The 27,984-nt window shown below is 47.9% G+C and overlaps 1 protein-coding gene across 1 annotated transcript; it reads right to left on the reverse strand.

Moving 5' to 3' along the window:
- Positions 1-22,648: 22,648 nt before the first annotated feature.
- PRF1 (perforin 1) lies at positions 22,649-25,258 on the reverse strand (the record flags this gene model as incomplete). Its single annotated transcript, XM_082673533.1, has 2 exons — positions 22,649-23,777; positions 24,720-25,258. 2 exons carry the CDS (start codon positions 25,256-25,258, stop codon positions 22,649-22,651), a joined length of 1,668 nt encoding a protein of 555 aa, XP_082529659.1.
- Positions 25,259-27,984: the final 2,726 nt, after the last annotated feature.

The raw sequence follows: 27,984 nt of genomic DNA on the forward strand, positions 1-27,984 counted from the left end.
ACAAGAGATGGGCATGAAACGCTAAGGCTGCTGCTTCAGCCAAGAAGCCTGTGTGTAAGCACAGGTCACTATCCACACCTTCCCTCCTGGGAGCCTGTGCAGCCCGCCACTGACAGGGTCCTGTGATCCAGGGACAACTTCCCCGGGAGAACACACGGCGTGCCTCAGGCTGTTGCAATGTCACACTGGCCTCTCGCACCACAGGCTGGCCCCGCATTCCGAACCCCTCCCGCCCCCTGGCCTGAGTGAGCCAGAGCCCCCTAATCAGCTGCTCCTTCAACCCCTCCTGTCTGAGCGAAGAACAGACACCGGAGGGCAACCTGCATGCAGAGGCGGGGCCAAATCCAAAGCTGGGACCTGGGAGCTGTGCAAACAAAGAAGAGAAAGGGAAACTTCTTCCAGCAGCCTCAGGAGCAGTGGATTAAATCTCCACAATCAACTTGATGTACCCTGCGTCTGTGGAATACCTGAATAGACAACAAATCATCCCAAAACTGAGGTGGTAGACTTTGGAAGCAACTGTAGACTTGGAGTTCGCTGTCTGCGACGGACTAGTTTCTGATTTGTGTGTGTGTGTGTGTGGTATGCAGGCCTCTCACTGTTGCAGCCTCTCCCGTTGCAGAGCACAGGCTCTGGCCGCGCAGGCTCAGCGGCCATGGCTCACGGGACCAGCCGCTCCGCGGCATGTGGGATCTTCCCGGACCAGGGCACGAACCCGTATCCCCTGCATCGGCAGGCAGACTCTCAACCACTGCACCACCAGGGAAACCCTAGTTTCTGATTTTTATGTTTATCGTAGTATAGTTTTTAGTGCTTGTTATCACTGGTGGATTTGTTTATTGGTTTGGTTGCTCTTTTTTTTTATTTTTAAATTTTTTTATTTTAATAATATATTTTAAATTTTTATTTTAATAACTTTATTTCATTTTATTTTATTTTTTCTTCCTTTTCTTCTGAACTGTGTGGCTGACAGGGTCTTGGTACTCCAGCCAGGTGTCAGGCCTGAGCCTCAGAGGTGGGAGAGCCCAGTTCAGGACACTGGTCCACCAGTGACCTCCCGGCCCCACGTAATATCAATCAACAAGAGCTGTCCCAGAGATCTCTGTCTCAACGCTAAGGCCCAGCTCCACTCAACAGCCAGAAAGCTCCAGAGCTGGACACCCCGTGCCAAACAACTAGCAAGACAGGAACACAACCCCACCCATTAGCAGACAGGCTGCCTAAAATCATACTAAGTTCACAGACACCCCGAAACACACCACTGGACGCATTCCTGCCTACCAGAAAGACAAGATCCAGCCTCATCCACCACAACACAAGCACCAGTCCCCTCCACCAGGAAGCCTACACAAGCCACTGAACCAATGTTACCCACTGGGGACAGACACCATAAACTATGGGAATTATGAACCTGCAGCCTGCGAAAAGGAGACCCCAAACACAGTAAATTAAGCCAAATGAGAAGACAGAGAAATACGCAGCAGAAGAAGGAGCAAGGCAAACAAATGAAGAGGAAATAGGCAGTCTACTCGAAAAAGAATTCAGAGTAATGATAGAAAAGATGATCCAAATCTTGGAAATAGAATGGAGAAAATACAAGAAGCATTAAACAAGGACCTAGAGGAACTAAAGAGCAAATAAACAATGACAAACAACACAATAAATGAAATTAAAAATTCTCTAGAAAGAATCAATAGCAGAATAACTGAGGCAGAAGAACGGATAAGTGACCTGGAAGATAAAATAGTGGAAATAACTACTGCAGAGCAGAATAAAGAAAAAAGAATGAAAAGAATTGAGGACAGTCTCAGAGACCTCAGGGACAACATTAAACACACCAACATTCAATTATAGGGGTCCCAGAAGAAGAAGACAAAAAGAAAGGGACTGAGAAAATATTTGAAGAGATTATAGCTGAAAACTTCCCTAATATGGGAAAGGAAATAGTTAATCAAGTCCAGGAAGCACAGAGAGTCCCATACAGGATAAATCCAAGGAGAAACACGCCAAGACACATAGTAATCAAACTAACAAAAATTAAATACAAAGAAAAAGTATTAAAAGCAGCAAGGGAAAACAAACAAATAACATAGAAGGGAAACCCCATAAGGTTAACAGCTGATCTTTCAGCAGATACTCTGCAAGCCAGAAGGGAGAGTCATTTAAAGTGATGAAAGGGAAAAACCTACAATGAAGATTATGCTATCCAGCACGGATCTCATTCAGATTCGATGGAGAAATTAAAACCTTTACAGACAAGCAAAAGCTAAGAGAATTCAGCACCACCAAACCAGCTTTACAATAAATGCTAAAGGAACTTCTCTAGGCAGGAAACACAAGAGAAGGAAGAGACCTACAAAAACAAACCCAAAACAATTAAGAAAATGGTAATAGTAGCATACATATCAATAATTACCTTAAATGTAAATGGATTAAATACTCCAACCAAATGACACAGACTGGCTGAATGGATACAAAAACAAGATCCATATATATGCTGTCTACAAGAGACCCACTTCAGACCTAGGGACACACACAGACTAAAAGTGAGGGGATGGAAAAAGATATTCCATGCAAATGGAAATCAAAAGAAAGCTGGAGTAGCAATTCTCATATCAGACAAAATAGACTTTAAAATGAAGACTATTACAAGAGGCAAAGAAGGATACTACATACGGATCAAGGGGTGAATCCAAGAACATATAACAATTGTAAATATTTACGCACCCAACATAGGAGCACCTCAATACATACGGCAAATGCTAACAGCCATAAAAGGGGAAATCGACAGTAACACAAGCATAGTAGGGGACTTTAACACCCCTCTTTCACCAATGCACAGATCATCAAGATGAAAATAAACAGGGAAACACAAGCATTAACTGACACATTAAACAAGATGTACTTAATTGATATTTATAGGACATTCCATCTGAAAACAACAGAATACACTTTCTTCTCAAGTGCTGATGGAACATTCTCCAGGATAGATCACATGTTGGGTCACAAATCAAGCCTTGGTAAATTTAAGGAAATGAAATCGTATCAAGTATCTTTTCCGACCACAATGCTATGAGACTAGATATCAATTACAGGAAAAAATCTGTAAAAAATACAAATACATGGAGGTTAAACAATACAATACTTAATAACCAAGAGACCACTGAAGAAATCAAAGAGGAAATCAAAAAATACCTAGAAACAAATGACAGCGAAAATACGACAAACCAAAACCTACGGGATGCAGCAAAAGCAGTTCTAAGAAGGAAGTTTATAGCAATACAATCCTACCTCAAGAAACAAGAAAAAAATAAACAACCTAACCTTACACCTAAACCAATTAGAGAAAGAAGGACAAAAAAGCCCCAAAGTTAGCAGAAGGAAAGAAATCATAAAGATCAGATCAGAAATAAATAAAAAGAAATGAAACAATAGCAAAGATCAATAAAACTAAAAGCTGGTTCTTTGAGAAGATAAACAAAATTGATAAACCATTAGCGAGACTCATCAAGAAAAAAATGGAGAAGACTCAAATCAACAGAATTAGAAATGAAAAAGGAGATGTAACAACTGACACTGCAGAAATACAAAGGATCATGAGAGATTACTACAAGCAAATATGTACCAATAAAATGGACAACCTGGAAGAAATGGACACATTCTCAGAGAAGCGTAACCTTCCGAGACTTAAGCAGGAAGAAATAGAAAATATAAGCAGACCAATCACAAGCATTGAAATTGAGACTGTTTTAAAAATCTTCCAAAAAACAAAAGCCCAGGACCAGATGGCTTCACAGGCAAATTCTATCAAACATTTAGAGAAGACCTAACACCTATCATTCTCAAATTCTTCCAAAATATAGCAGAGGGAGGACCACTCCCAAACTCATTCTACGAGGCCACCATCACCCTGATACCAAAACCAGACAAAGATGTCACAAAGAAAGAAAACTACAGGCCAATATCACTGATGAAAATACATGCAAAAATCCTCAACAAAATACTAGCAAACAGAATCCAACAGCACATTAAAAGGATCATACACCATGATCAAGTGGGGATTATCCCAGGAATGCAAAGATTCTTCAATATATACAAGTCAGTCAATGTGATACACCGTATTAATAAATTGAAGGGTAAAAACCATATGATCATCTCAATAGATGCAGAAAAAGCTTTCGACAAGATTCAACACCCACTTTTGACAAAAACCCTCCAGAAAGTAGGCATGGAGGGAACTTACCTCAACATAATAAAGGCCGTATATGACAAACCCACAACCAACATCGTTCTCAATGGTGAAAAACTGAAACCATTTCCACTAAGATCAGGCACAAGACAAGGTTACCCACTCTCACCGCTGTTATTCAACATAGTTTTGGAAGTTTTAGCCACAGCAATCAGAGAAGAAAAATAAATAAAAGGAATCCAAATTGGAAAAGAAGAAGTAAAGCTGTCACTGTTTGCAGATGACATGATACTATACATAGAGAATCCTAAAGAGGCTACCAGAAAACTACTAGAGCTAATCAATGAATCTGGTAAAGTGGCAGGATACGAAATTAATGCACAGAAGTCTCTTGCATTCCTATACACTAATGATGAAAAATCTGAAAGAGAAATTAAGGAAACAGTCCCATATACCACTGCAAGAAAAAGAATAAAATACCTAGGAATAAACCTACCTAAGGAGACAAAAGGCCTATTTGCAGAAAAGTATAAGACACTGATGAAAGAAATTAAAGATGATACAAACAGATGGAGAAATATACCACGTTTCTGGATTAGAAGAATCAACATTGTGAAAAGGAGTATAATACCCAAAGCAGTGTACAGATTCATGCAATCCCTATCAAACTACCAATGGCATTTTTCACAGAACTAGAACAAGAAATTTCACAATCTGTATGGAAACAGAAAAGACCCCGAATAGCCAAAGCAATCTAGAGAAAGAAAAACAGAACTGGAGGAATCAGGGTCCCTGACTTCAGACTAACGTAATCTGTACTGTGCTAAAAAGCTACAGTAATCAAGGCAATATGGTACTGGCACAAAAACAGAAATATAGATCAGTGGAACAGGATAGAAACAGAACAGGATAGAAAGCCCAGAGATGAGCCCATGCACATATGGTCACCTTATAAAGGAGGTCACCTGATAAAGGAGGCAAGAATATACAATGGAGAAAAGACAGCCTCTTCCATAAGTAGTGCTGGGAAAACTGGACAGCTACATGGAAAAGAATGAAGTTAGAACACTCCCTAACACCATACCCAAAAATAAGCTCAAAATGGATTAAAGACCTAAATGTAAGGCCAGACACTATAAAACTCTTAGAGGAAAACATAGGCAGAACACTCTATGACATAAATCACAGCAAGAGCTTTTTTGACCCACCTCCTAGAGAAATGGAAATAGAAACAAAAGTAAACAAAGGGAACTTAATGAAACTTAAAAGCTTTTGCACAGCGAAGGAAACCGTAAATGAGACAAAAACACAGCCCTCAGAATGGGAGGAAATGTTTGCAAACGAAGCAACTGACAAAGGCTTAACGTATAAAATATACTAGTAGCTCATGCAGCTCAATGTGAAACAAACAAACAACCCACTCCAAAAATGGGCAGAAGACGTAAATAGATATTTCTCCAAAGAAGATATACAGATTGCCAAGAAACACGTGAAAGGATGCTGAACATCACTGATCTTTAGAGAAATGCAAATGAAAACTACAATGAGGTATCACCTCACACCGGTCAGAATGGCCATCATCAAAAAATCTACAAACAATAAATGCTGGAGAGGGTGTGGAGAAAAGGGAACCCTCTTGCACTGTTGGTGGGAATGTAAATTGATACAGCCACTATGGAGAACAGTATGGAGGTTCCTTAAAAAACTAAAAATAGAACTACCATATGACCCAGCAATCCCAGTACTGGGCATATACCCAGAGAAAACCATAATTCAAAAAGAGTCATGTACCACAATGTTCATTGTGCCTCTATTTACAATAGCCAGGTCATGGAAGCAACCTAAATGCCCATAGGCAGACAAATGGATGAAGAAGATGTGGTACATATATACCAATGGAATATTACTCAGCCATAAAAAGGAACGAAATTGGGTCATTTGTAGAGACATGGATGAATCTAGAGACTGTCATACAGAGTGAAGTAAGTCAGAAAGAGAAAAACAAATATTGTATATTAACGCATATATGTGGAACCTAGAAAAATGGTACAGATGGACCTGTTTGCAGAGCAGAAATTGAGACACAGATGTAGAGAACAATGCCATGGACACCAAGAGGGGAAAGTGGTGGGGGGCGGGTGGTGGTGTGATGAACTGGGAGATTGGGATTGACATATACACACTAATATGTATAAAAGGGATAACTAATAAGAACCTGCTGTATAAAAAAATAAGTAAAATAAAATTCAAAACTTCGAAAAAAAGGTATGCATGTATGCAATGGAGTATTACTAAGCCATAAAATGAAATGAAATTGAGTTATTTGTAGTGAGGTTGGTGGACCTAGAGTGTGTCATACAGAGTGAAGTATGTCAGAAAGAGAAAAACAAATACTGTACGCTAACACATATATATATGGAATCTAAAACAAAATAATAATGGTTCTGAAGAACCTAGGGGCAGGAGAGCAATAAAGATGCAGATGTAGAGAATGGACTTGAGGACATGTGGAGGGGCAAGGGGAAGCTGGGACGAAGTGAGAGAGTGGCATGGACATACATACACTACCAGGTGTAAAATAGCTAGCTAGTGGAAGCAGCCGCATAGCACAGGGAGATGAGCTCGGTGCTTTGTGACCACCTAGAGGGGTGGGATAGGGAGGGTGGGAGGGAGATGCAAGAGGGAGGGGATATGGGGATATATATATACATATAGCTGATTCACTTTGTTATACAGAAGAAACTAACACATTATAAAGCAATTATACTCCAATAAAGATGTTTAAAAAAAAGGAGATGGAGACAAAGATGTTTTCCTTTCATGCTGGTTGATCTCATGGGGTGTTTGGGTTTCCCAGGGGAAAAGTCAGTGTCCTGCCAGCAGGTTGACGTCATGGCCCTTTTCAGAAGAAGCAGGGAACCAGCTGTTGTGGAGACTAACTGTGAGCCCAGATGTGCAGTTGAGCCCCAGAGTAAACAAATTGCCGTTATAGCCTGTAAAGCAATAGCAGCTGTTCTAGTTCTGGCCAGCCGGCGTTGCGTATCTGGCTTTTGGGAAGAGAAGGGCTCATGGAGCAGGACGTCTTCCAGCATTGGGAGGGTGGTGCTTCTGGGGTTTGCCCACCCAGCAGATTCGGGATGACAGGGCTGTCGGATCCTTCGGCCGTGTCCATCCACTGAGTGTCAGGGACCAGCCGGCTTGAGGAATCAGGGCCCAGTCCCTCTCAGCTGAAAGAGCATGCAGACGTCATTGTTCTAGCTCCTCCTTTTACAGCCCGGGGTCTGCAGGGAGTTTTATGTGATTGTGATGTACTAAAGAGAACTGGTTGGGGTTTGAGCTCAGTCTTGGATCAAAGTCAAGGTTCATGTGGTAAGTCTCTGTGGCTAGTCTGGGGTGAGCGTGTGGCCATGGTCATTTCATCTGCTGCCTGGGTTGGCCGTCAGTCCTTAGCTGCTCTTGAGAGTCCTATCTGTGACGGAGGTTGGTCTCTTTCCGTGTGGCAGTAACCCTAACCACCCCATGAGAATCTCACCAGTGACCCTGGTCTTAGCTGTACCAGACCAACCTGCCACCCCATCACCCCCTCCCTAAAAGATAAAAGCCAGGCAGATGCCCAGTCTGCCCCTGCCTGGTGTTTGGCCGCCTGGGCTGTGGAAGTCTTGGCTGGAAAGGACCTTGTCTGGCAGGTGGTAGTGGTAGGGGGGGGAGCCCCATGAGCAGATTAGGGTGGTAGGCCTGGCCCTTTTGGGGTCACAACTTGCCTAGGCCAAGTGGATACCAGCTGTGCCCAGAGAAAGAGCTGCCCCAGCTGGAACTGATTCAGTTGGTGACTGAGCCCATTGTGAAACAAGAGGGCTTTCAGATTTACTCATTTATTTATTCATTCATTTAGCAAACAGATTTTTATTAATTAATTAATTAATTTATGGCTGTGTTGGGTCTTCGTTGCTGTGCGCGGGCTTTCTCTAGTTGCAGCGAGTGGGGGCTACTCTTCATTGTGGTGCACGGGCTTCTCATTGACGTGGCTTCTCTTGTTGCGGAGCATGGGCTCTAGGCTCTCAGGCTTCAGTAGTTGTGGCACATGGGCTCAGTAGTTGTGGCACACAGGCTTAGTTACTCCACGGCATGTGGGAATCTTCCCGGACCAGGGCTCAAACCCGTGTCCCCTGCATTGGCAGGCGGATTCTTAACCACTGTGCCACCAGGGAAGCCCTAGCAAACAGATTTTTTTTAAAAAAATTATTTATTTATTTATTTTTGAATGTGTTGGGTCTTCGTTTCTGTGTGTGGGCTTTCTCTAGTTGCGGCGAGCGGGGCCCACTCTTCATCGTGGCGCGGGCCTCTTACTGTCACGGCCTCTACTGTTGCGGAGCACAAGCTCCAGGCGCGCAGGCTCCGTAGTTGTGGCTCACGGGTTGCTCCGCGGCACGTGGGATCTTCCCAGACCAGGGCTTGAACCCGTGTCCCCTGCATTGGCAGGCAGATTCTCAACCACTGCGGCACCAGGGAAGCCCATAGCAAACAGATTTTGATTGAGTTTCTGCTGTGGTCATAGCACAGGCTACAAACACATTTCAACAACTCTTATAAGAAATTATCTTTGGTTTCTGGTTTATAATTTTAGATGTATACACTTAAACTGAAATTATACTACTTAAATTGGTCAAATAGATCTTCAAACTAAAGAACAACAGCAGAATAATTTGGAACTGTCGGGGAGAAAGAATCAGGCAGTTTGAAAACTAAGAGTTACAGACATTCCACTGGAACCCTGAAAACTGAACATGTTAATTTATCAATTATTTATTCATTTGATTGAACTGCTAAATTATATTAGACTATAATTTACATACTTAAAGTCTTCACAGTAAGAAATACTTGGGATTTAGAAATCCATTATTATGCATAAATGCATATTGAGAAGATTTCAATTATACTGAAACTGTTTGACCCTCAAGTCAAAGTGTTCTAATGGTATTTTGCAAATTGAATCCCCGTATAAAGCTCAGTAGTTTGTTGTTATCTGAGTTTGAATATACAGCTTTAGATACATCATATGTTCATTCTACTTTCCCATTGTTTTTTTTTTTTTTTTTGCGGTACGCGTGCCTCTCACTGCTGTGGCCTCTCCCGTTGCGGGGCACAGGCTCCGGAAGTGAAGGCCCAGCAGCCATGGCCCATGGGCCCAATCCTCCCAGACCAGGGCACGAACCCGCGTCCCCTGCATCGGCAGGCGGACTCTCAACCACTGCGCCACCAGGGAAGCCCAGTATTTTTTTTAAAAACATCTTTATTGGAGTATAATTGCTTTACAATGGTGTGTTAGTTTCTGCTTTATAGCAAAATGAATTAGCTATACATATACATACATCCCCATATCTCCTCCCTCCTGCGTCTCCCTCCCACCCTCCCTATCCCACCCCTCTAGGTGGTCACAAAGCACCGAGCTCATCTCCCTGTGCTATGCGGCTGCTTCCCACTATCTATTTTACATTTGGTAGTGTATGTATGTCCATGGCACTCTCACACTTCGTCCCAGCTTACCCTTCCCCCTCCCCCTGTCCTCAAGTCCATTCTCTACATCTGCGTCTTTATTCCTGTCCTGCCCCTAGGTTCTTCATAACCATTTAAAAATTTTTTTTAGATTCCATATATAGGTGTTAGCATGCGGTATTTGTTTTTCTCTTTCTGATTTACTTCACTCTGTATGACACACTCTAGGTCTATCCACCTCACTACAAATAACTCAATTTCGTTTCTTTTTATGGCTGAGTAATATTCCATTGTATATATGTGCCACATCTTCTTTATCCATTCATCTGTCTGTGGACACCTAGGTTGCTTCCATGTCCTGGCTATTGTAAATAGAGCTGCAGTGAACATTGGGGTACATGACTCTTTTTGAATTATGGTTTTCTTAGGGTATATGCCCAGTAGTGGGATTGCTGGGTCGTATGGTAGTTCTATTTTTAGTTTTTTAAGGAACCTCCATACTGTTCTCCATAGTGGCTGTATCAATTTACATTCCCACCAACAGTGCAAGAGGGTTCCCTTTTCTCCACACCCTCTCCAGCATTTATTGTTTGTAGATTTTTTGATGATGGCCATTCTGACTGGTGTGAGGTGATACCTCATTGTAGTTTTGGTTTGAATTTCTCTAACGATCAGTGATGTTGAGCATCCTTTCATGTGTTTGTTGGCAATCTGTATATCTTCTTTGGAGAAATGTCTATTTAGGTCTTCTGCCCATTTTTGGATTGGGTTGTTTGTTTTTTTGATGTTGAGCTGCATGAGCTACTTGTATATTTTGGAGATTAATCCTTTGTCAGTTGCTCCTTTTGAAAATACTTTCTCCTATTATGAGGGTTGTCTTTTCATCTCGTTTATGGTTTCCTTTGCTGAGCAAAAGCTTTTAAGTTTCATTAGGTCCCACTTGTTTATTTTTGTTTTTATTTCCATTTCTCTAAAGGTGGTCAAAAGAATCTTGCTGTGATTTATGTCATAGAGTGTTCTGCCTATGTTTTCCTCTAAGGGTTTTATAGTGTCTGGCCTTACATTTAGGTCTTTAATCCATTTTGAGTTTATTTTTGTGTATGGTGTTAGGGAGTGTTCTAATTTCATTCTTTTACATGTAGCTGTCCAGTTTTCCCAGTACCACTTATTGAAGAGGCTGTCTTTTCTCCATTGTATATTCTTGCCTCCTTTATCAAAGATAAGGTGACCATATGTGCATGGGTTTATCTCTGGGCCATCTATCCTTCTCCATTGATCTATATTTCTCTTTTTGTACCAGTACCATACTGTCTTAATTACTGTAGATTTTTAGTATAGTCTGAAGTCCAGGAGCCTGATTTCTCCAGCTCCATCTTTCTTTCTCAAGATTGCTTTGGCTATTCGGGGTCTTTTCTGTTTCCATACAAATTGTGAAATTTTTTGTTCTAGTTCTGTGAAAAATGCCATTGGTACTTTGATAGGGACTTCATGAATCTGTAGATTGCTTTGGGTAGTATAGTCCTTTTCACAATATTGATTCTTCCAATCCAAGAACGTGGTATATTTCTCCATCTGTTTGTATCATCTTTAATTTCTTTCATCAGTGTCATACTTTTCTGCATATAGGCCTTCTGTCTCCTTAGGTAGGTTTATTCCTAGGTATTTTATTCTTTTTCTTGCAGTGGTATATGGGACTGTTTCCTTAATTTCTCTTTCAGATTTTTCATCATTAGTGTATAGGAATGCAAGAGATTTCTGTGCATTAATTTTGTATCCTGCTACTTTACCAGATTCATTGATTAGCTCTAGTAGTTTTCTGGTAGCATCTTTAGGATTCTGTATGTATAGTATCATGTCATCTGCAAACAGTGACAGCTTTACTTCTTCTTTTCCGATTTGGATTCCTTTTATTTATTTTTCTTCTCTGATTGCTGTGGCTAAAATTTCCAAAACTATGTTGAATAAGAGTGGTGAGAGTGGGCAAACTTGTCTTGTTCCTGATCTTAGTGGAAGTGGTTTCAGTTTTTCACCACTGAGAACAATGTTGGCTGTGGGATTGTCATATATGGCCTTTATCATGTTGAGGGAAGTTCCCTCTATGCCTACTTTCTGGAGGGTTTTTGTCATAAATGGATGTTGAATCTTGTCGAAAGCTTTTTCTGCAACTACTGAGATGATCATATGGTTTTTACCCTTCAATTTATTAATACGGTGTATCACATTGACTGACTTGTATATATTGAAGAATCCTTGCATTCCTGGGATAAATCCTACTTGATCATGGTGTATGATCCTTTTAATGTGCTGTTGGATTCTGTTTGCTAGTATTTTGTTGAGGATTTTTGCATGTATTTTCATCAGTGATATTGGCCTGTAGTTTTCTGTTTTTGTGACATCTTTGTCTGGTTTTGGTATCAGGGTGATGGTGGCCTTGTAGAATGAGTTTGGGAGTGGTCCTCCCTCTGCTATATTTTGGAAGGTTTGAGAATGATAGGTGTTAGGTCTTCTCTAAATGTTTGATAGAATTTGCTTGTGAAGCCATCTGGTCCTGGGGTTTTGTCTGTTGGGAGATTTTTAATCACAGTCTCAATTTCAGTGCTTGTAATTGGTCTGTTTATATTTTCTATTTCTTCCTGCTTCAGTCTCAGAAGGTTGTGCTTCTCTGAGAATGTGTCCATTTCTTCCAGGTGGTCCATTTTATTGGCATATAGTTGCTTGTAGTAATCTCTCATGATCCTTTGTATTTCTGCAGTGTGAGTTGTTACTTCTCTTTTATATTTCTAATTCTGTTGATTTGAGTCTTCTCCATTTTTTTCTTGATGAGTCTCGCTAATGGCTTATCAATTTTTATGTCTTCTCAAAGAACCAGCTTTTAGTTTTATTGATCTTTGCTATTGTTTCCTTCATTTCTTTTTATTTATTTCTGATCTGATCTTTATGATTTCTTTCCTTCTGCTAACTTTGGGGCTTTTTTGTCCTTCTTTCTCTAATTGGTTTAGGTGTAAGGTTAGGTTGTTTATTTGAGATTTTTCTTGTTTCTTGAGGTAGGATTGTATTACTATAAACTTCCTTCTTAGAACTGCTTTTGCTGCATCCCATAGGTTTTGGTTCATCATGTTTTCGTTGTCATTTGTTTCTAGATATTTTTTGATTTCCTCTTTGATTTCTTCAGTGGTCTCTTGGTTATTAAGTATTGTATTGTTTAACCTCCATGTATTTGTATTTTTTACAGATTTTTTCCTGTAATTGATGTCTAGTCTCATAGCATTGTGGTCGGAAAAGATACTTGATACGATTTCATTTTCTTAAATTTACCAAGGCTTGATTTGTGACCCAACATGTGATCTATCCTGGAGAATGTTCCATGAGCACTTGAGAAGAAAGTGTATTCTGTTGTTTTCAGATGGAATGTCCTATAATTATCATTTAAGTACATCTTGTTTAATGTGTCAGTTAATGCTTGTGTTTCCTTATTTATTTTCATCTTGATGATCTGTGCATTGGTGAAAGTGGGGTGTTAAAGTCCCCTACTATTATTGTGTTACTGTCGATTTCCCCTTTTATGGCTGTTAGCATTTGCCGTATGTATTGAGGTGCTCCTATGTTGGGTGCGTAAATATTTACAATTGTTATATGTTCTTGGATTCACCCCTTGATCCGTATGTAGTATCCTTCTTTGCCTCTTGTAATAGTTTTTAAAGTCTATTTTGTCTGATATGAGAATTGCTACTCCAGCTTTCTTTTGATTTCCATTTGCATGGAATATCTTTTTCCATCCCCTCACTTTTAGTCTGTGTGTGTCCCTAGGTCTGAAGTGGGTCTCTTGTAGACAGCATATATATGGATCTTGTTTTTGTATCCATTCAGCCAGTCTGTGTCATTTGGTTGGAGTATTTAATCCATTTACATTTAAGGTAATTATTGATATGTATGCTACTATTACCATTTTCTTAATTGTTTTGGGTTTGTTTTTGTAGGTCTCTTCCTTCTCTTGTGTTTCCTGCCTAGAGAAGTTCCTTTAGCATTTATTGTAAAGCTGGTTTGGTGGTGCTGAATTCTCTTAGCTTTTGCTTGTCTGTAAAGGTTTTAATTTCTCCATCGAATCTGAATGAGATCCGTGCTGGATAGCATAATCTTCATTGTAGGTTTTTCCCTTTCATCACTTTAAATGACTCTCCCTTCTGGCTTGCAGAGTATCTGCTGAAAGATCAGCTGTTAACCTTATGGGGTTTCCCTTCTATGTTATTTGTTTGTTTTCCCTTGCTGCTTTTAATACTTTTTCTTTGTATTTAATTTTTGTTAGTTTGATTACTATGTGTCTTGGCGTGTTTCTCCTTGGATTTATCCTGTATGGGACTCTCTGTGCTTCCTGGACTTGATTAACTATTTCCTTTCCCATATTAGGGAAGTTTTCAGCTATAATCTCTTCAAATATTTTCTCAGTCCCTTTCTTTTTGTCTTCTTCTTCTGGGACCCCTATAATTGAATGTTGGTGTGTTTAATGTTGTCCCTGAGGTCTCTGAGACTGTCCTCAATTCTTTTCATTCTTTTTTCTTTATTCTGCTCTGCAGTAGTTATTTCCACTATTTTATCTTCCAGGTCACTTATCCGTTCTTCTGCCTCAGTTATTCTGCTATTGATTCTTTCTAGAGAATTTTTAATTTCATTTATTGTGTTGTTTGTCATTGTTTATTTGCTCTTTAGTTCCTCTAGGTCCTTGTTTAATGCTTCTTGTATTTTCTCCATTCTATTTCCAAGATTTGGATCATCTTTTCTATCATTACTCTGAATTCTTTTTCGAGTAGACTGCCTATTTCCTCTTCATTTGTTTGGTCTGGTGGGTTTTTGCCTTGCTCCTTCATCTGCTGTGTGTTTCTCTGTCTTCTGATTTTGCTTAACTTACTGTGTTTGGGGTCTCCTTTTCGCAGGCTGCAGGTTCGTAGTTCCCGTTGTTTTTGGTGTCTGTCCCCAGTGGCTAAGGTTGGTTCAGTGGGTGGTGTAGGCTTCCTGGTGGAGGGGACTAGTGCCTGTGTTCTGGAGGATGAGGCTGGATCTTGTCTTTCTGGTGGCAGGTTCATGTCTGGTGGTGTGTTTTGGGGTGTCTGTGACCTTATTATGATTTTAGGCAGCCTGTCTTCTAATGGGTGAGATTGTGTCCCTGTCTTGCTAGTTGTGTGGCATAGGATGTCCAGCACTGGAATTTGCTGGTTGTTGAGTGGAGCTGGGTGTTTGCGTTGAGATGGAGATCTCTGGCAGAGCTCTCGCTGTTTAATATTACATGGTGCCGGGAGGTCTCTGATGGACCAGTGTTCTGAACTCGGCTCTCCCACCTCAGAGGCACAGGCCTGACACCCGGCCGGAGCACCAAGACTGTGTCAGCCGCATGGCTCAGAAGAAAAGGGAGAAATATGATAAATAAACAAATAAAATAAAATAAAGTTATTAAAATAAAAAATAAAAAACAATTATTAAAAAAATGAAAAAGTAATAAAAAAAAAAAGAAAAATGAAGGGAGCATCCAAACCAAAAACCAAATCCACCAATGATAACAAGCACTAAAAACTATACTAAAAAAACCCAAAAAGCAAAACATCAACAAAAAGAAAACGGACGGACAGAACCCTAGGACAAATGGCCAAAGGAAAGCTATACAAATAAAGTCACATAAAGAAGCATACACATACACACTCACAAAAAGAGAAAAAGGGGCTTCCCTGGTGGCGCAGTGGTTGAGAGTCCGCCTGCCGATGCAGGGGACACGGGCTCGTGCCCCTGTCCGGGAGGATCCCACATGCCGTGGAGCAGCTGGGCCCGTGGGCCATGGCCGCTGAGCCTGCGCGTCCAGAGCCTGTGCTGCACAATGGAGAGGCCACAACAGTGAGAGGTCCGCGTACCGCAAAAAAAAAAATAGATAAAAATAAATAAAAAAAGAGAAAAAGGAAAAAATATTTATATATCGTTGCTCCCAAAATCCACCTCCTCAATTTTGGGATGATTTGTTGTCTATTCAGGTATTCCACAGATGCAGCGTTCATAAAGTTGATTGTGGAGATTCAATCCGCTGCTCCCAAGGCTGCTGGGAGCAATTCCCCTTTCTCTTCTTTGTTTGCACAGCTCCTGGGGTTCAGCTTTGGATGTGACCCTGCCTCTGCGTGTAAGTCGCCTGAGGGCGTCTGTTCCCGCCCAGACAGGGCGGGGTTAAAGGAGCAGGTGATTCGGGGGCTCTGGCTCACTCAGGCGGGGGGGAGGGAGGGGTGCGGAGTGCGGGCCGAGCCTGCGGTGGCAGAGGCCAGCGTGACGTTGCACCAGCCTGAGGTGTGCCGTGTGTTCTCCCGTGGAAGTTGTCCCTGGATCACTGGACCCTGGCAGTGGCCGGCTGCACAGGCTCCTGGGAGGAGAGGTGTGGATCGTGACCTGTAATTGCACACAGGCTTCTCGGTGGCAGCAGCAGCAGCCTTAGCGTCTCCTGCCCGTCTCTGGGGTCTGCGCTGATAGCCGCGGCTCGCGCCCGTCTCTGAAGCTCCATTAGGTGGTGCTTTGAATCCCTTCTCCTCGTGCAACCCGGAACAATGGTCTCTTGCCTCTTACGCAGGTGCAGACTTTTTCCCGGACTCCCTCCTGGCTAGCTGGGGCGCACGAGCCCCCTTCAGGCTGTGTTCACGCAGCCAACGCCAGTCCTCGCCCTGGGATCCGACCTCCGAAGCCCGAGCCTCAGCTCTCAGCCCCGCCCTCCCCGGCGGGTGAGCAGACAAGCCTCTCGGGCTGGTGAGTGCCGGTCGGCACCGATCCTCTGTGCGGGAATCTCTCCGCTTTGCCCTCTGCACCCCTGTGGCTGCGCTCTCCTCCGTGGCTCCGAAACTTAACCCGCCACCCGCCACCCGCAGTCTCCACCCGCGAAGGGGGTTCCTCGTATGTGGAAACCTTTCCTCCTTCACGGCTCCCTTCCAGAGGTGCATGTCCTGTCCCTATTCTTTGTTCTCTTTTTTCTTTTGCCCTACCCAGGTACGTGGGGAGTTTCTTGCCTTTTGGGAGGTCTGAGGTCTTCTGCCAGCGTTCAGTACGTGTTCTGTAGTTGTTCCACATGTACATGTATTTCTGATGTACTTGTGGGGAGGAAGGCGATCTCCATGTCTCACTCCTCCACCATCTTGAAGGTCTCCGTCCCATGAGAGATTCTTGCTTCTACTGTCAGTAACAGAGAGGAGGGTGGCTGACCCAGTCCCATGTCCATCTTGACCCAGGCAATGTGTGGCCCTTCTGTGGCTCCTTCACACAAAGAGGAGTGAGGGATAGCCGTTGCCGGGGCTGGAATCAGCTTGGTGGTGCTTCAGTCCAACCAAGTCAGAGACGGGACCAGAGATCTAGACACAGAATCCCCGATCCACGACCAGGGCTGGACGTTATAAAGAGGTCGGTTTCTGTGTCACATGATGGTTCATGGTTAGAACCTTCTTCCTTCTGTGTAGAACAGCTACCTGTGGAGGTAATGAGTTCTCTGTCTCTGGGAGAGTTCAAGCAGAGGTTGGAAGATTCTTTGGTAGGTTTTATTCATTCATTCATTTATCCATCTAATCACCCATCCAATATTTTTCAAGGATCAAACTTATGTTAGGTGCTGGACTAGTTGATTCAACTGTGAATAAGATAGAAATGGCCCTTGGCCTCACAGCACTGTGATGGGGAAATAATGAGGACTATGGGAGCAGGGTACGGGGGGCCATGACCTAGACCTGCAAGCCAGGGAAGACTTCCCAGAGGAAGCCACCTTTGAAGCTGAAGCCTGAAAGCTGAGGAGGACTTAGTCCGGGTAGAGGAGAAAACTTCCAGAAAGAGGAGGCAGCACATGTGAAGAGCTAGAGAGAGCGTGGCCAACAGAGGAATGAACATGCTCAGTGAGGCAGGGCTTGGGCGGTGGGCGGGGTAGGGGGCGGGAAAGGCAGAGTTGAGAGTGAGGTCAGCGTGTGAATCACACTAGGGGCTTTGGACCGTATCCCAAGAGCCACAAGGAACCAATGAAGAGTTTCAAGCGAGGCAATGTTGTGGTCAGATGTGCATCTTAGCTGGTTTCCCCAGAGACAGACCTTAAGACAGGCTTTTGCAAACAGGTAGTTTGTGTGGGAGGTGATTCCAGATAATACCAGTAGGGAAGTGGGGAATTGAGACAGGGAAGGGAGACAGCCAAGAGAGCACTTGGGGTCAAGCAGGTCACCATTGTGGGTACTGGAGCTTAACCCTGTTGGGAAACTCTGGGAGCCACTGCAGAATATGCCCCTCAGCATTACCCCCCAGCGCCCAGGCAGAGGGAGCTGGGCTATTTATACAACACTTCCCATTACCCATCGGTTGAGGGCTCTTCTGGGCTGGGTCGGGCATGGACACTGTTCCCCAGTACTTCTGGCCTCCCTGTGGGACCCTCAGGCAGAGATGGGGGGCCAGCATGGAGGGGGCTGAGGGGGTGCGGGGAGGGTGCCAGCACCACTGTGGCTGTGAGTTGGAGGGACAGTGAGGGGGAGACAGGAGCCTAGTGATCAGTGAGGAGGCCACAGGAAGACTCGTTCAACCAAGAGATGTTGATGGCCTGGGCCAGAGAGGCTGTGGTTATGAGCAAAAGAGGCTGAACTGGCTGGCCTTGGTGACAGATGCGGGGGAACGAAGATCACTGCAGAGAGGACTCACAGCCTATCAAAGCTGCAAGGGGCCCCCTGCCCCTCCCCCCAGGCTCTCTACCCCCCCAGACTGCTGTCCTCCAGCAGATCCTCCAACGCTCACACATGTCAGAGACACTGACGCCGCCGCCACAGCAACTGGGGGCCACACCTCGGAGACCACGAAGTGTGTTTGAAGGGAGATGAAGGAGCTGTGGCAACTGCTTAAAAAGCAAAAACCGGGCTGTTGTCAACCCCAGCCCGAAGTCTTGGAAGAGATCACTTGGGCGGGGAGAGAGAGAGAGGAAAAAACAAGCAATCCAGCCCAGCCCGCAGCCTGAGTGCCGCCCTGCTCCCTGAATCTCCTCCGGGCCCACATCATCTTCCCATCAGACACAGGCCACAAGAAGACAGATGCTCTGCATGGCTTGTTCACTGGCGCCAGGACCTGGTTGACAGAAGGTGATCAGTAACCATCGGTGAATGATGGAACCCACGAAAGGTCCCTGCCCTTCTGTGCTCCATACCCTCCATGCTCCATTCTGTGCTCAAATGCCCCCAGGGAAGTGCTGGGGGCAATTGAATGGTGGCTCTAAGGACAGGGCCCGCCAGGGTGGGGTGGGAGGATGGTTGGGAAAGGGGATGGGGGTGTTGAAGCAGCAAGGGGAAAGATGGAATGGTGTCATCACCAGCGTTATTAGTTGCCAGAAATAGAAGCCAAGTCTGGATGAAATAAGTAGAAAAATAATTCAGCCCTAACCAGTGACGCATGGGAAGTGCTGTATGGACGCCCAGCTCCCTCCATCCCAGCTGGGATAACTCTTCATTGGCTCTGGTTGCCCATATGGTGACTTGCTGGATAAAGCCCCTTTTATGGGTCACCCTCCCTCCCCTGGCCTACTTCCCCTCTCCCCTAGTGAGCTTCCTGGGGTCGCTTCCAACATAATTACCAGTACTCTAATCTGGTCTCAGCCTCAGCTTCTGAAGGGACCCCATGCCTGGGCAGCTGCATCTGACTGGCAGGTCCAGTCACATGTCATTTCCTAGTTGCAGGGGAGGTTGGAGAAGCAAGAATAGGGCATTTTCAGCTTCTGAGGGGAGGTGGCTCTGCTTCTCAGCAGACTCACTGGTGCCGTGTCATCAGCACCCCTATAGGAAGCTGTCCTAATCTGTTCAGGCTGCTATAACAAAATACTCCAAACTGGGTGGTTCTTTTTTGTCTTGTTTTTTTTTTGCGGTACGCGGGCCTCTCACTGCTGTGGCCTCTCCCATCGCGGAGCACAGGCTCTGGACGCGCAGGCTCAGTGGCCATGGCTCACACGCCCAGCCGCTCCGCGGCATGTGGGATCTTCCCGGACCGGGGCACGAACCCGTGTCCCCTGCATCGGCAGGCGGACTCTCAACCGCTGCGCCACCAGGGAAGCCCCAAACTGCATGGTTTTTAAACAACAGAAATTTATTTCTTATAGTTCTAGAGGCTGGAAGTCCAAGACCAAGGTGCTGGCAGATTCAGTGGGCCTGCTTTCTGGTTCATAGAAGGCATTTTCTCACTGTGTCCTCACATAGGGGAAGGGACCAGGGATCTCTCTGGGGCCTCTTTTCTAAGGGCAGTAACCTACATGATGAGGGCACCCCCCTCATGACCTAATCACCTCCTAACACAATCACCCTGAGGATTACTACTTCAATACATGAATTGTGGGGAGACATGAACACTTAGACCACAGCCTAAACGGCATATTCAAATTATGGTAATTTGAGGAGGGGTTTTATTTATTTATTTTTATAAAGAGCCTGTTTACAAAGGTGTGGGGGCTGTAGGGAAGCAGAAGGGGGAGCACAATAGCTCGGGATTAGCAGTGGTGAAGCGGTTACCATCCCTAGGTCTGAAGGGATGAGAGGAGGGAGCAGTGGCTGGAGCCCAGAAAGAGAGAGACATGCAGAGACTTCCCAGAGAGGAGCAGTGATACAGGGACACAGTCAACCCAAGGCCACCTCACTGAGAGGCACTGAGGGGAGTCCCTGGCCTGTCACTGTGCTCTCCCCTTCTCCCTTCCTCCCATATCCTGCTCACTGACAGGCGGGCTCAGATCGGCCAGCCTCCGGGCCAGAGCTGGGTGGGGCAGGGTGCGGATGAGACCTGAGGGCAGATGGAAGACACCAGGCACAGCAGGGAACATCCCGAACGAACAAGGGGCCCCAAGTGTGGCGACATGTCAATGAAAATACCTCATTAGGGCTGAGAGCTCCATAGCTGCCCCTCAACATCAGCCATTCCTTTTCCTCGGTAATACCACCCATTTCCCCCAAGGGCCCTCCTGTCGGGGTCCCACTGGTCTCTCCAGAGCTGTGCTCAGAGTGGAGTGCCCACGACTCACGGAGACCTGGCTCGGCCACTAACCTCGGCAACCACGGTCAAATCCCTTCTTCTGAGCCTCAGTTTCCTTAAATGCAAAACCAGGAGGGTTACCAGATGAACTTCCAGGACTGCTTCTGTAGCACTGACCTTCTAGAAAGGCTCATGGCCCCCTTCCAAACAGTCCTGGGAAGGGAGTAAAACACGGATTGTCCTTTTGGGGAAACCAAGGCTCAGGGAGACTTGCTGGAGGTCACTGACCACGTGGGGACTAGAACAAGCTGCCATCTCTTGTCAGAGTTGTTTCCGGAGCCAGGCCTGCCCTGGCCCTGCTTCCCTTGAGGGTACGGCCCGTACCCGTGTTTATTTTCAATGAGTGCAGCAGGCAGCATGAAGCTGCGTGGTTTCTCTTGTGCTCTTGTTTGTGCATGTGGCTGTGAAGGGAGAGGTGTAAGAATGGTGGTTTCAACCAGGCTTCCAGAGCTTGGCAATCCCCCCGCCCAACTTGGGGATTCAGGGTCAGTGCAATGTCACCGCTGGGCTTTTGAGCCTATGGGTCCACGCGGACCTCAAAGGGCTTAATTTGTAGGGAGCTTCAAAGAGAGTCAGGAGGGCTGTGTCAGCAACTCTGAACCCCACTGACAACGGCCCTTCACAGCCGAATCCTACCAGGTCTAGGAGGCTACCCTGAATCTTGCCACCCACCCCATGGGCCTGTGTTCTGAGGCCTGTGTCCCAGGCACATGAAACAAGGACCAGTTCATTTTATATCACAGCCTGAGGCTCTGGGGATTCCTGCATGCCAAGCCCAGGAGGCCCTCAGACGCTACCTGGTTGAAACCACTGCCTTCTCTCCTCGAACCGTGGGACGGGGAGAGCTGTTAGTCTGCCAGATGGGTTCTGCTGAAATTAGAGTTTCCAAACTGGTTGCTCCGGATCAGTCATGGCCTGCATACATGTCCTCTTTGGTTTGTACTGTGCTTGCCCATATAGGTTTATTTTTACAAAGTGAAATGAATTGCTAACACTTGTAAGTCACGCTGGGATTTCTGGTTACTTTAAGAAATTAGAAAACCTGGCAGCACTGGGCTCACATTCCTGCCTGGGAATGTTTGGCTGGTGCAGAGCTGTCCATCCCCCCACCCCCTCCCTGGATAAGACGTGCCCTTTGGTTCACCAGAATCCTCACCATTCCCTCTTGTTTCTCGGCTCAGAGCTGAATGCCCATTGGCATTGATCACTGTTTATGCTGCTGTTACTCAAATCAGAGAGTTATGAGGAAAGTAAAATATTTTGGGTCCCCCCATTTCGAGCCAAAGTGGAAAAATAGTTTATTTACATTATTTGCCTACCCCTGGGGTCAACCACCCGTTCTGTTGGGTAGGGTTGCTAATGTAGAAGTTTATCTCCAAGGCTGTGTTTGGTCTCCATCCTCTCCTCTGCCACAAGCAACACCATCACGCTCACCGTCACATCACATTTATTGGTCCTCTGGCAGGCTGTGTACACAATGAGACAGGTCAAAAGAGCTCTGGATTTGTCTGAGAGGCAAAGCTTGGTGGGCAAAGGAAACAGAGCAAACAGAGCAGCGGGGGCCAAAGGGGTTAGATCTAATATGATGAAGAATTCACCACGCTAGAAGAGGGGCTGTAAGGGAATGATACAAATGACACCAGGCAGCCTGGTGGGAACAGCCTCCTGGCCTTCTGCCCGGCTCCTGACCTGAGCTGGGACCTGTGTAGCAGTGGCCCAACTCCAGCTCATTTCTGGGGCTTGAGAATATCGAAGAGCTAAGGTAGTTTGGACAGGGCGACTCAGGGCTGGCCTGTAAATTCAGCCACCGCACTGAAAAAAAAAAAGCCTCAGTTTTCCAACTATCTAATGGGGATATGGAGATAGGTCCTCTGGGTCCCTTCGTGAGACCCCTCCAGTTGGGCACACTGGTCCTCTCAGGGCCCACTGCTCTCACCACACTGGCCCACTCCGGTTTCCTGGAGGCTCCCCCAGAAGCCCTTGGGGCGCATACTCCAGGCATGTCCCCCCTGCCAGGTGGGGCAAGCACTTAGCGTGGTAGGAGAATCTCAGGTGACCATGCTTCAGACAGCACTTCACCTCGTGTGAGCCAGACTTTGGAGTCTGGTCACAGGTACCGAGAAGGTCGTCGTCCCAGCCATAGTCTGCATCCCAGACCTGCACCCTCAGGGGGCCCCCTGTGGTCAGAACCACATCCCCGAAGTCCAGCCGTATCATCCACCTGGGGTGGTTATTGTTCTGCACCGTGTCGGTCCTCAGCTCCTGGCCGCCGAAGAAGACCTTCAGGTAGGCGTCCGTGGCAGTGGTCAAGTCTCCCCACAGACCCGTCGCCACGAAGTTCATGACCTCCAGGTGGGCTAGGCCCCTCTTCCTGGGACAGCAGTCCTGGTTGATGGCCGCCGAGCCATGGCACAGGCACTGGCACGGGTCCTTAGGGTTCTTGCGCTGCCCCGGGGGGCACGGGCGGCTGCAGTCCCTCCAGCGTGCCCTGTCCGTCACGTACTTGCTCACAGCCTGCCTGAGCGCCTCCCGCTGCGGGTCCTGGCTGTCCAGGAGCATGTGGAGCGGCTCTAGCGTGTAGTCCACCAGGCCGGGGCTGTCCTGCAACGAGGCCACCCAGGCTGAGAACTGCTCGGGCCCGGCCTGGTTCCCGAACAGCAGGTCATGCATGGACGTGTGGTGGCCGCCAACGACCTCAGAGCAGCGTTCCCGGTAGGCCTGGTGGAAGGAGGCCCCCATCTTGTGCTGTTTCTTCTTCTCCTCACACTTCTTGAATGCCGACGAGGCACTGGTGTGGCTTTTTATGCTGACCTCGGCCTCGACGGCCAGGCAGTCCTCAACCTCCTGGGCCGTGAGCCCTTCCAGGGCCAGCTCGCAGGTGCGCAGGGCGGTGAGGGCCGAGATGCGGCCGCCCAGCTCCATGGACCGGATGAAGTGGGTACCATAGCTGGAGATGAGCCTCCGGTAGTCAGGCTCGGTGGAGATGTTGAAGTGGGGGGGCAGGGTCTTGAGGGCCCTCTTGAACTCAGGGTGCAGTGGGGGAGCGTGCACCAGGTGGAAACTGAGGGGAGAGAAAAACATCAGGTGGACCCAGTGGTGGGTAGTGCTTTCCCCTGGATAACTCCTGTGAGATTGCCCAAGCTCCCATTAAATGGCGGAACTAGGACTTGGACCCAGGCGGCCTGGCTCCAAAGCTCAAGCTCTGAACCGCCAAGCCAGCAGGGAAACCCCCCCCCCCCCCCGCCCGTTGCCCCTTGGTGACCTAGGGACTTCGTGTAGGTATTTTTGTCTCTCTTTTTCAAAAAAAGTTTTTTCTCTTCTTTTTCTTTTCTAATTTTACAAGCGATGGTGAGACACCGATGGTTTCTCTCTGGCTTTGGAACCTAGTCCTGTGGCCTTTGTCTGTCTGTCCCCTGGGTTGGGCCTTGTATACCTGGGCTCCTGACAACTCTGGCCGCGCAGGCAGGAGCGCCCTGTCTCACTGTGTGGGAAACACGGCCTCCCGTGAGAGAAGTCAGGGTGGGTGACTCTGGGTCCCATGCGTTTCTTCGGGTGAGTAGGTCCCTGAGGGCTCAGGGCATGGCTGCTCTTGTTCAACCTGTAGCCCGAGTTCTTAGCACGGAGCTTGGCAAGGCAGAAGTGAAGAGCGCTTGAACGGATGAAAGAGGCCCAGGGATAGGAGGGCCCCAGCCAGGCCTCCTGCCCGCAGGAAGCTAGCACTGCCCGGGGAAGTGGCTCTTGGGTGCTCAGTAGACCAGACCGGCACCACCTGGGGCTCTGAGCATAGCCTTGCTGGCTTGCCCTCCACCTGTTCTCTCCCTGGGTTCTTCCAGATCAGGGCCTCAGGGAAGGGGGTACGTGGGAACCAAGACTGCCATCTCCTCCTGGCGGAAGCGGCCTCCAGCTCCCCACGCTGCCATTCCAGGGCTCCCAGACCACCCCGAGTTTCCCACGCCTTTTCCAAGTCCCGTCCACCCTCCACTCCCCCAACCCCGGCGCTCACCTGTAGAAGCGACACTCCACTGAGTCCAGGCTGAAGCGGTACTGGTCCTGGTGAGTCTTCTGGGCTGCGAAGTTGGCTTCCTGGGAGTGCGAGCCCGCCACGGTCACGCGCGCGTTGATGCTGGGCTTGGGAGTCACGTCCAGCCCCACCCGCCAGTCGTTACGGATGGTGTTGGCCGCCGCCCCAGCCACCTCCTCGGTGGAGCGACCCTCACCCTTGACCACTTTGCGGTTGCAGCCCGAGCCCTGGGCGCGCCAGTCGGTGAGCGCCAGGGGCAGTCGCTGGACGGCGCCCTGCTGCAGGGCGTTGCGGCAGAGGGTGCAGGTGCCGTCGGACCGCAGGAAGCGCTGTGTGTCCACCGGGAAGGAGCCTGAGCGCCGGAGGCTGGTCACATCCACGCCCTCCCCTGCCAGCCAGGAGCCGGGCACGAACTTGAGGTTGCGCCGGCACTCAGAGCGTGCGGCCGTGTAGCAGGGGGCAGGGGTGGGTGCGGGCAGAAGCAGGAGGAGGACGCTGGGGAGGAGCGCTCGGGAGGCCATGGAGCTGTGGAGACAGAGGGCAGAAGCTGTGGGCAGGGGCATGGAGGAGGGCCGACCCCTCCAACTGGAGCTTATCAGGCCTTATGGGATGGGGAGGGAATGAGATATCTCCTAAGTCATTGGATGTCAGAGCTGGCATGGCCTTTACAAACCTGGTCCACCCCCTACATTGTACAGATGGACCCAAAGAGGGGAGTGGACTTGCCCAAGGTCACACAGCCAGGAGGAGACCCTTGCTAGGATTTCACTATTTAGGCCAAATGGGAATCCAGATGGATGGTTTTTGTCCCCAGGACCACAGCTCCTGCTGGTGGAGAGGGGGCTCTGCGTGCAGAGGAGGGGACGGAGAGTAGCCATAGAAGATTTGGGGAGGGATCTGGGGAATCTGGGAACGCTAGGGAAGCCTGGATTCTGGAGAGGCATCATTGTGGACCCAAGAACAAGCCATGCTTTCTTTTCCCACCTCACCTCTCTCATTATCTCCCCCCACCCCCATTAAGCCCTTAACAGAATTGGAAAAGAAATGAGGTCGTGCATCACCCTCATTCTCCCCATTTCCCCTTTGGGGCCCTCTCTCTGAGCTCACGGAGGAACATCAGCCTGAATTCTAGAATAAAAGCGGCCTATGCGCCTGTGCCCCTAGATCCTGTGTGGGGAGGGGCCGTTCAGTTCGCTCGTCTCCTCTTTGGCATTCCCTGCCACGCTCCTCGGGATTCTGGCCGCGTCTGCAAGCTGCCTGCTGCCGACTCTCGGACAGTGCTTAGCTGAAAGGTTCTTCCTCACTTTGAGGTGGCTCTGAAGCTTCGCTGGGCCTGCTTATGATCTGGAATCTCCTCTCTCTACCCCGTCCAGACTGAGCTCCTCAGAGGCCTCTCCACTCTGGCACCTGCCAGGGACGGACAGCGGCTTGTCTGAGGCCCGGGGGATTACGGAGAGCAGGAACTTCCCCTGTATCCCAGCTGGAACCTTCCGTGCCTTACCTAAAGGAGTGGCTTGAACGGTGGAATTCTAGGCAAACTGGCAGCCCCAGGGAGGTAACTAGGAGAAGGGGAGTCTGCTGAAGGCCCTCCGATCATCTTGCTGAGGCAGCCAGCATAGTTCCTAACCTTAGTCTAAAGAACTCAGTCTCCATCCTGACCCTCGTCATGTTGTTTCCCGGGGAGCCCGTTTCCAGCTTTCTTAGTTTTAACTGTCAGCCCTTGAAGGGGCCTTAAAGACTGTGTACTCCAACCTCTTCATTTTGTATAAGAGAAAACTGAAGCCCAGGGTGGGCATGAGGCTGCCCAGCAAGTTAGTGACACGGCACAGTCTGGACCCAAGTCTTTTGCCTCATGGGCTGCAGCATTTCCTCCTCCATCAGCCTCTTCCCCAGACAGAGCAGCCCTACTCTTGTGCCCCTCTGTCCCCACTCAGCGGCTCCCAGCCTCCCTGACGCCCTGCTTCCTCCCTACCTGGAGTCCTGTGTTGAGACGCTCCTACGAGAGAGACACCCTCTCTCCCCACGGGAGGCTCCTGAAATGGTGGTGCAGCCCCCCAGGCCACAGTTCACAGCTCATCACAGCTCATCACGCAGGCCACAGTTCACATCACTTCTGCTTCCTGCCCCGCCCCCCAGCTCTAGTCATGGGTCCCCTTTGCTCTGCCTCGCCCACTAGCATCCACCCTGCCCTCACCTTCTCATCCGGCCTGCTGACAGCCCTCAGGAAGCAAGCCGAGAGGGCCAGAGGCTCCTCTGTCAAGCAGAGCCGCCTGGGGCATGGGAACCCCGGGGCCAACAGGTGAGGTGTAGTGGGTGGAGCGAGAACACAGCGGGCTGAGAGCTTCGAGATTCAGCTCTGGTGCTGCTGACGGGCCAGCAGGGACAGCTTCCCTGCTTCTCCCCGCAGCATCGCACGTGTGGGCCGTCAGAGGCAGCACAGAGTAGGAGCTCGGGAGCCAGTCCGCCTGGACTTGGGCCAGCTCGGGTGCGCGCTAACCGTGTGGCCTGATCAGCTTCTTTAGCCGCTCTGTGCCTCAGTTTCCTCATCTCAACCCCATGGGTTGTGAAGAACTGGGGAGTTTCTACGTGTGAAGTGCTCAGAACAGTGCCTGGCCCTCTGTGAGTGTTAAAGCACGTGACCATTCCCTCCTCCCGGGGCAGTGGGGAGAAAATAAATGTTGTTCACATCTGCTTGCCCACTTCCTGCCCACACGTGCACCCCAGCCCAGGCCAGGTTCTGGGCCCCAAACGCAGACCTCAGGACAGGGTCTCCTGTTCCTCACTTTGTGAGGGGAACCAGTGGCCGTGCTGGTCTCCAGCCTCCTCCCTAGCCCTGGTCTGTGATTGACCCCATAGTGCAGGTGGGCGGGCAGCTGTGCGACACTGCGAGGAAGAGAGACTTGGGTGAGGCCAGAGGCCTGGGGCCTTCTCCAACCTTTGTCTTACATGAGGTTTCCATGGGTTGAGTGACTCACAGGACAACTTCTGGGGGGGCAAAGTCATACTGGTCTGAGGTGGAGATAGCTGGGTAAGTGGGGAACCGTTCTTGTGAGTTCACCCTCTAACTGCGTTAGCGACAGGAAAAAGTAGCCACAGGCCTCAGACCACATGTGACACCATGGGATGGCTCATCCCTTGAGTTTATGTCCCCCACTGTGTCCCCTGCTCTTACGGGAACTGGGGTTTAAACTGTCTTCTCGAAACCCAGCCCCATCTCCTCCCCACAATGTCCCCCTCCCTGTCCTAG

This window comes from Grampus griseus (genome assembly GCF_964374135.1).
Source record: "Grampus griseus genome assembly, chromosome: 16".
In the NCBI taxonomy this organism is placed as follows: Eukaryota; Metazoa; Chordata; class Mammalia; order Artiodactyla; family Delphinidae; genus Grampus; species Grampus griseus.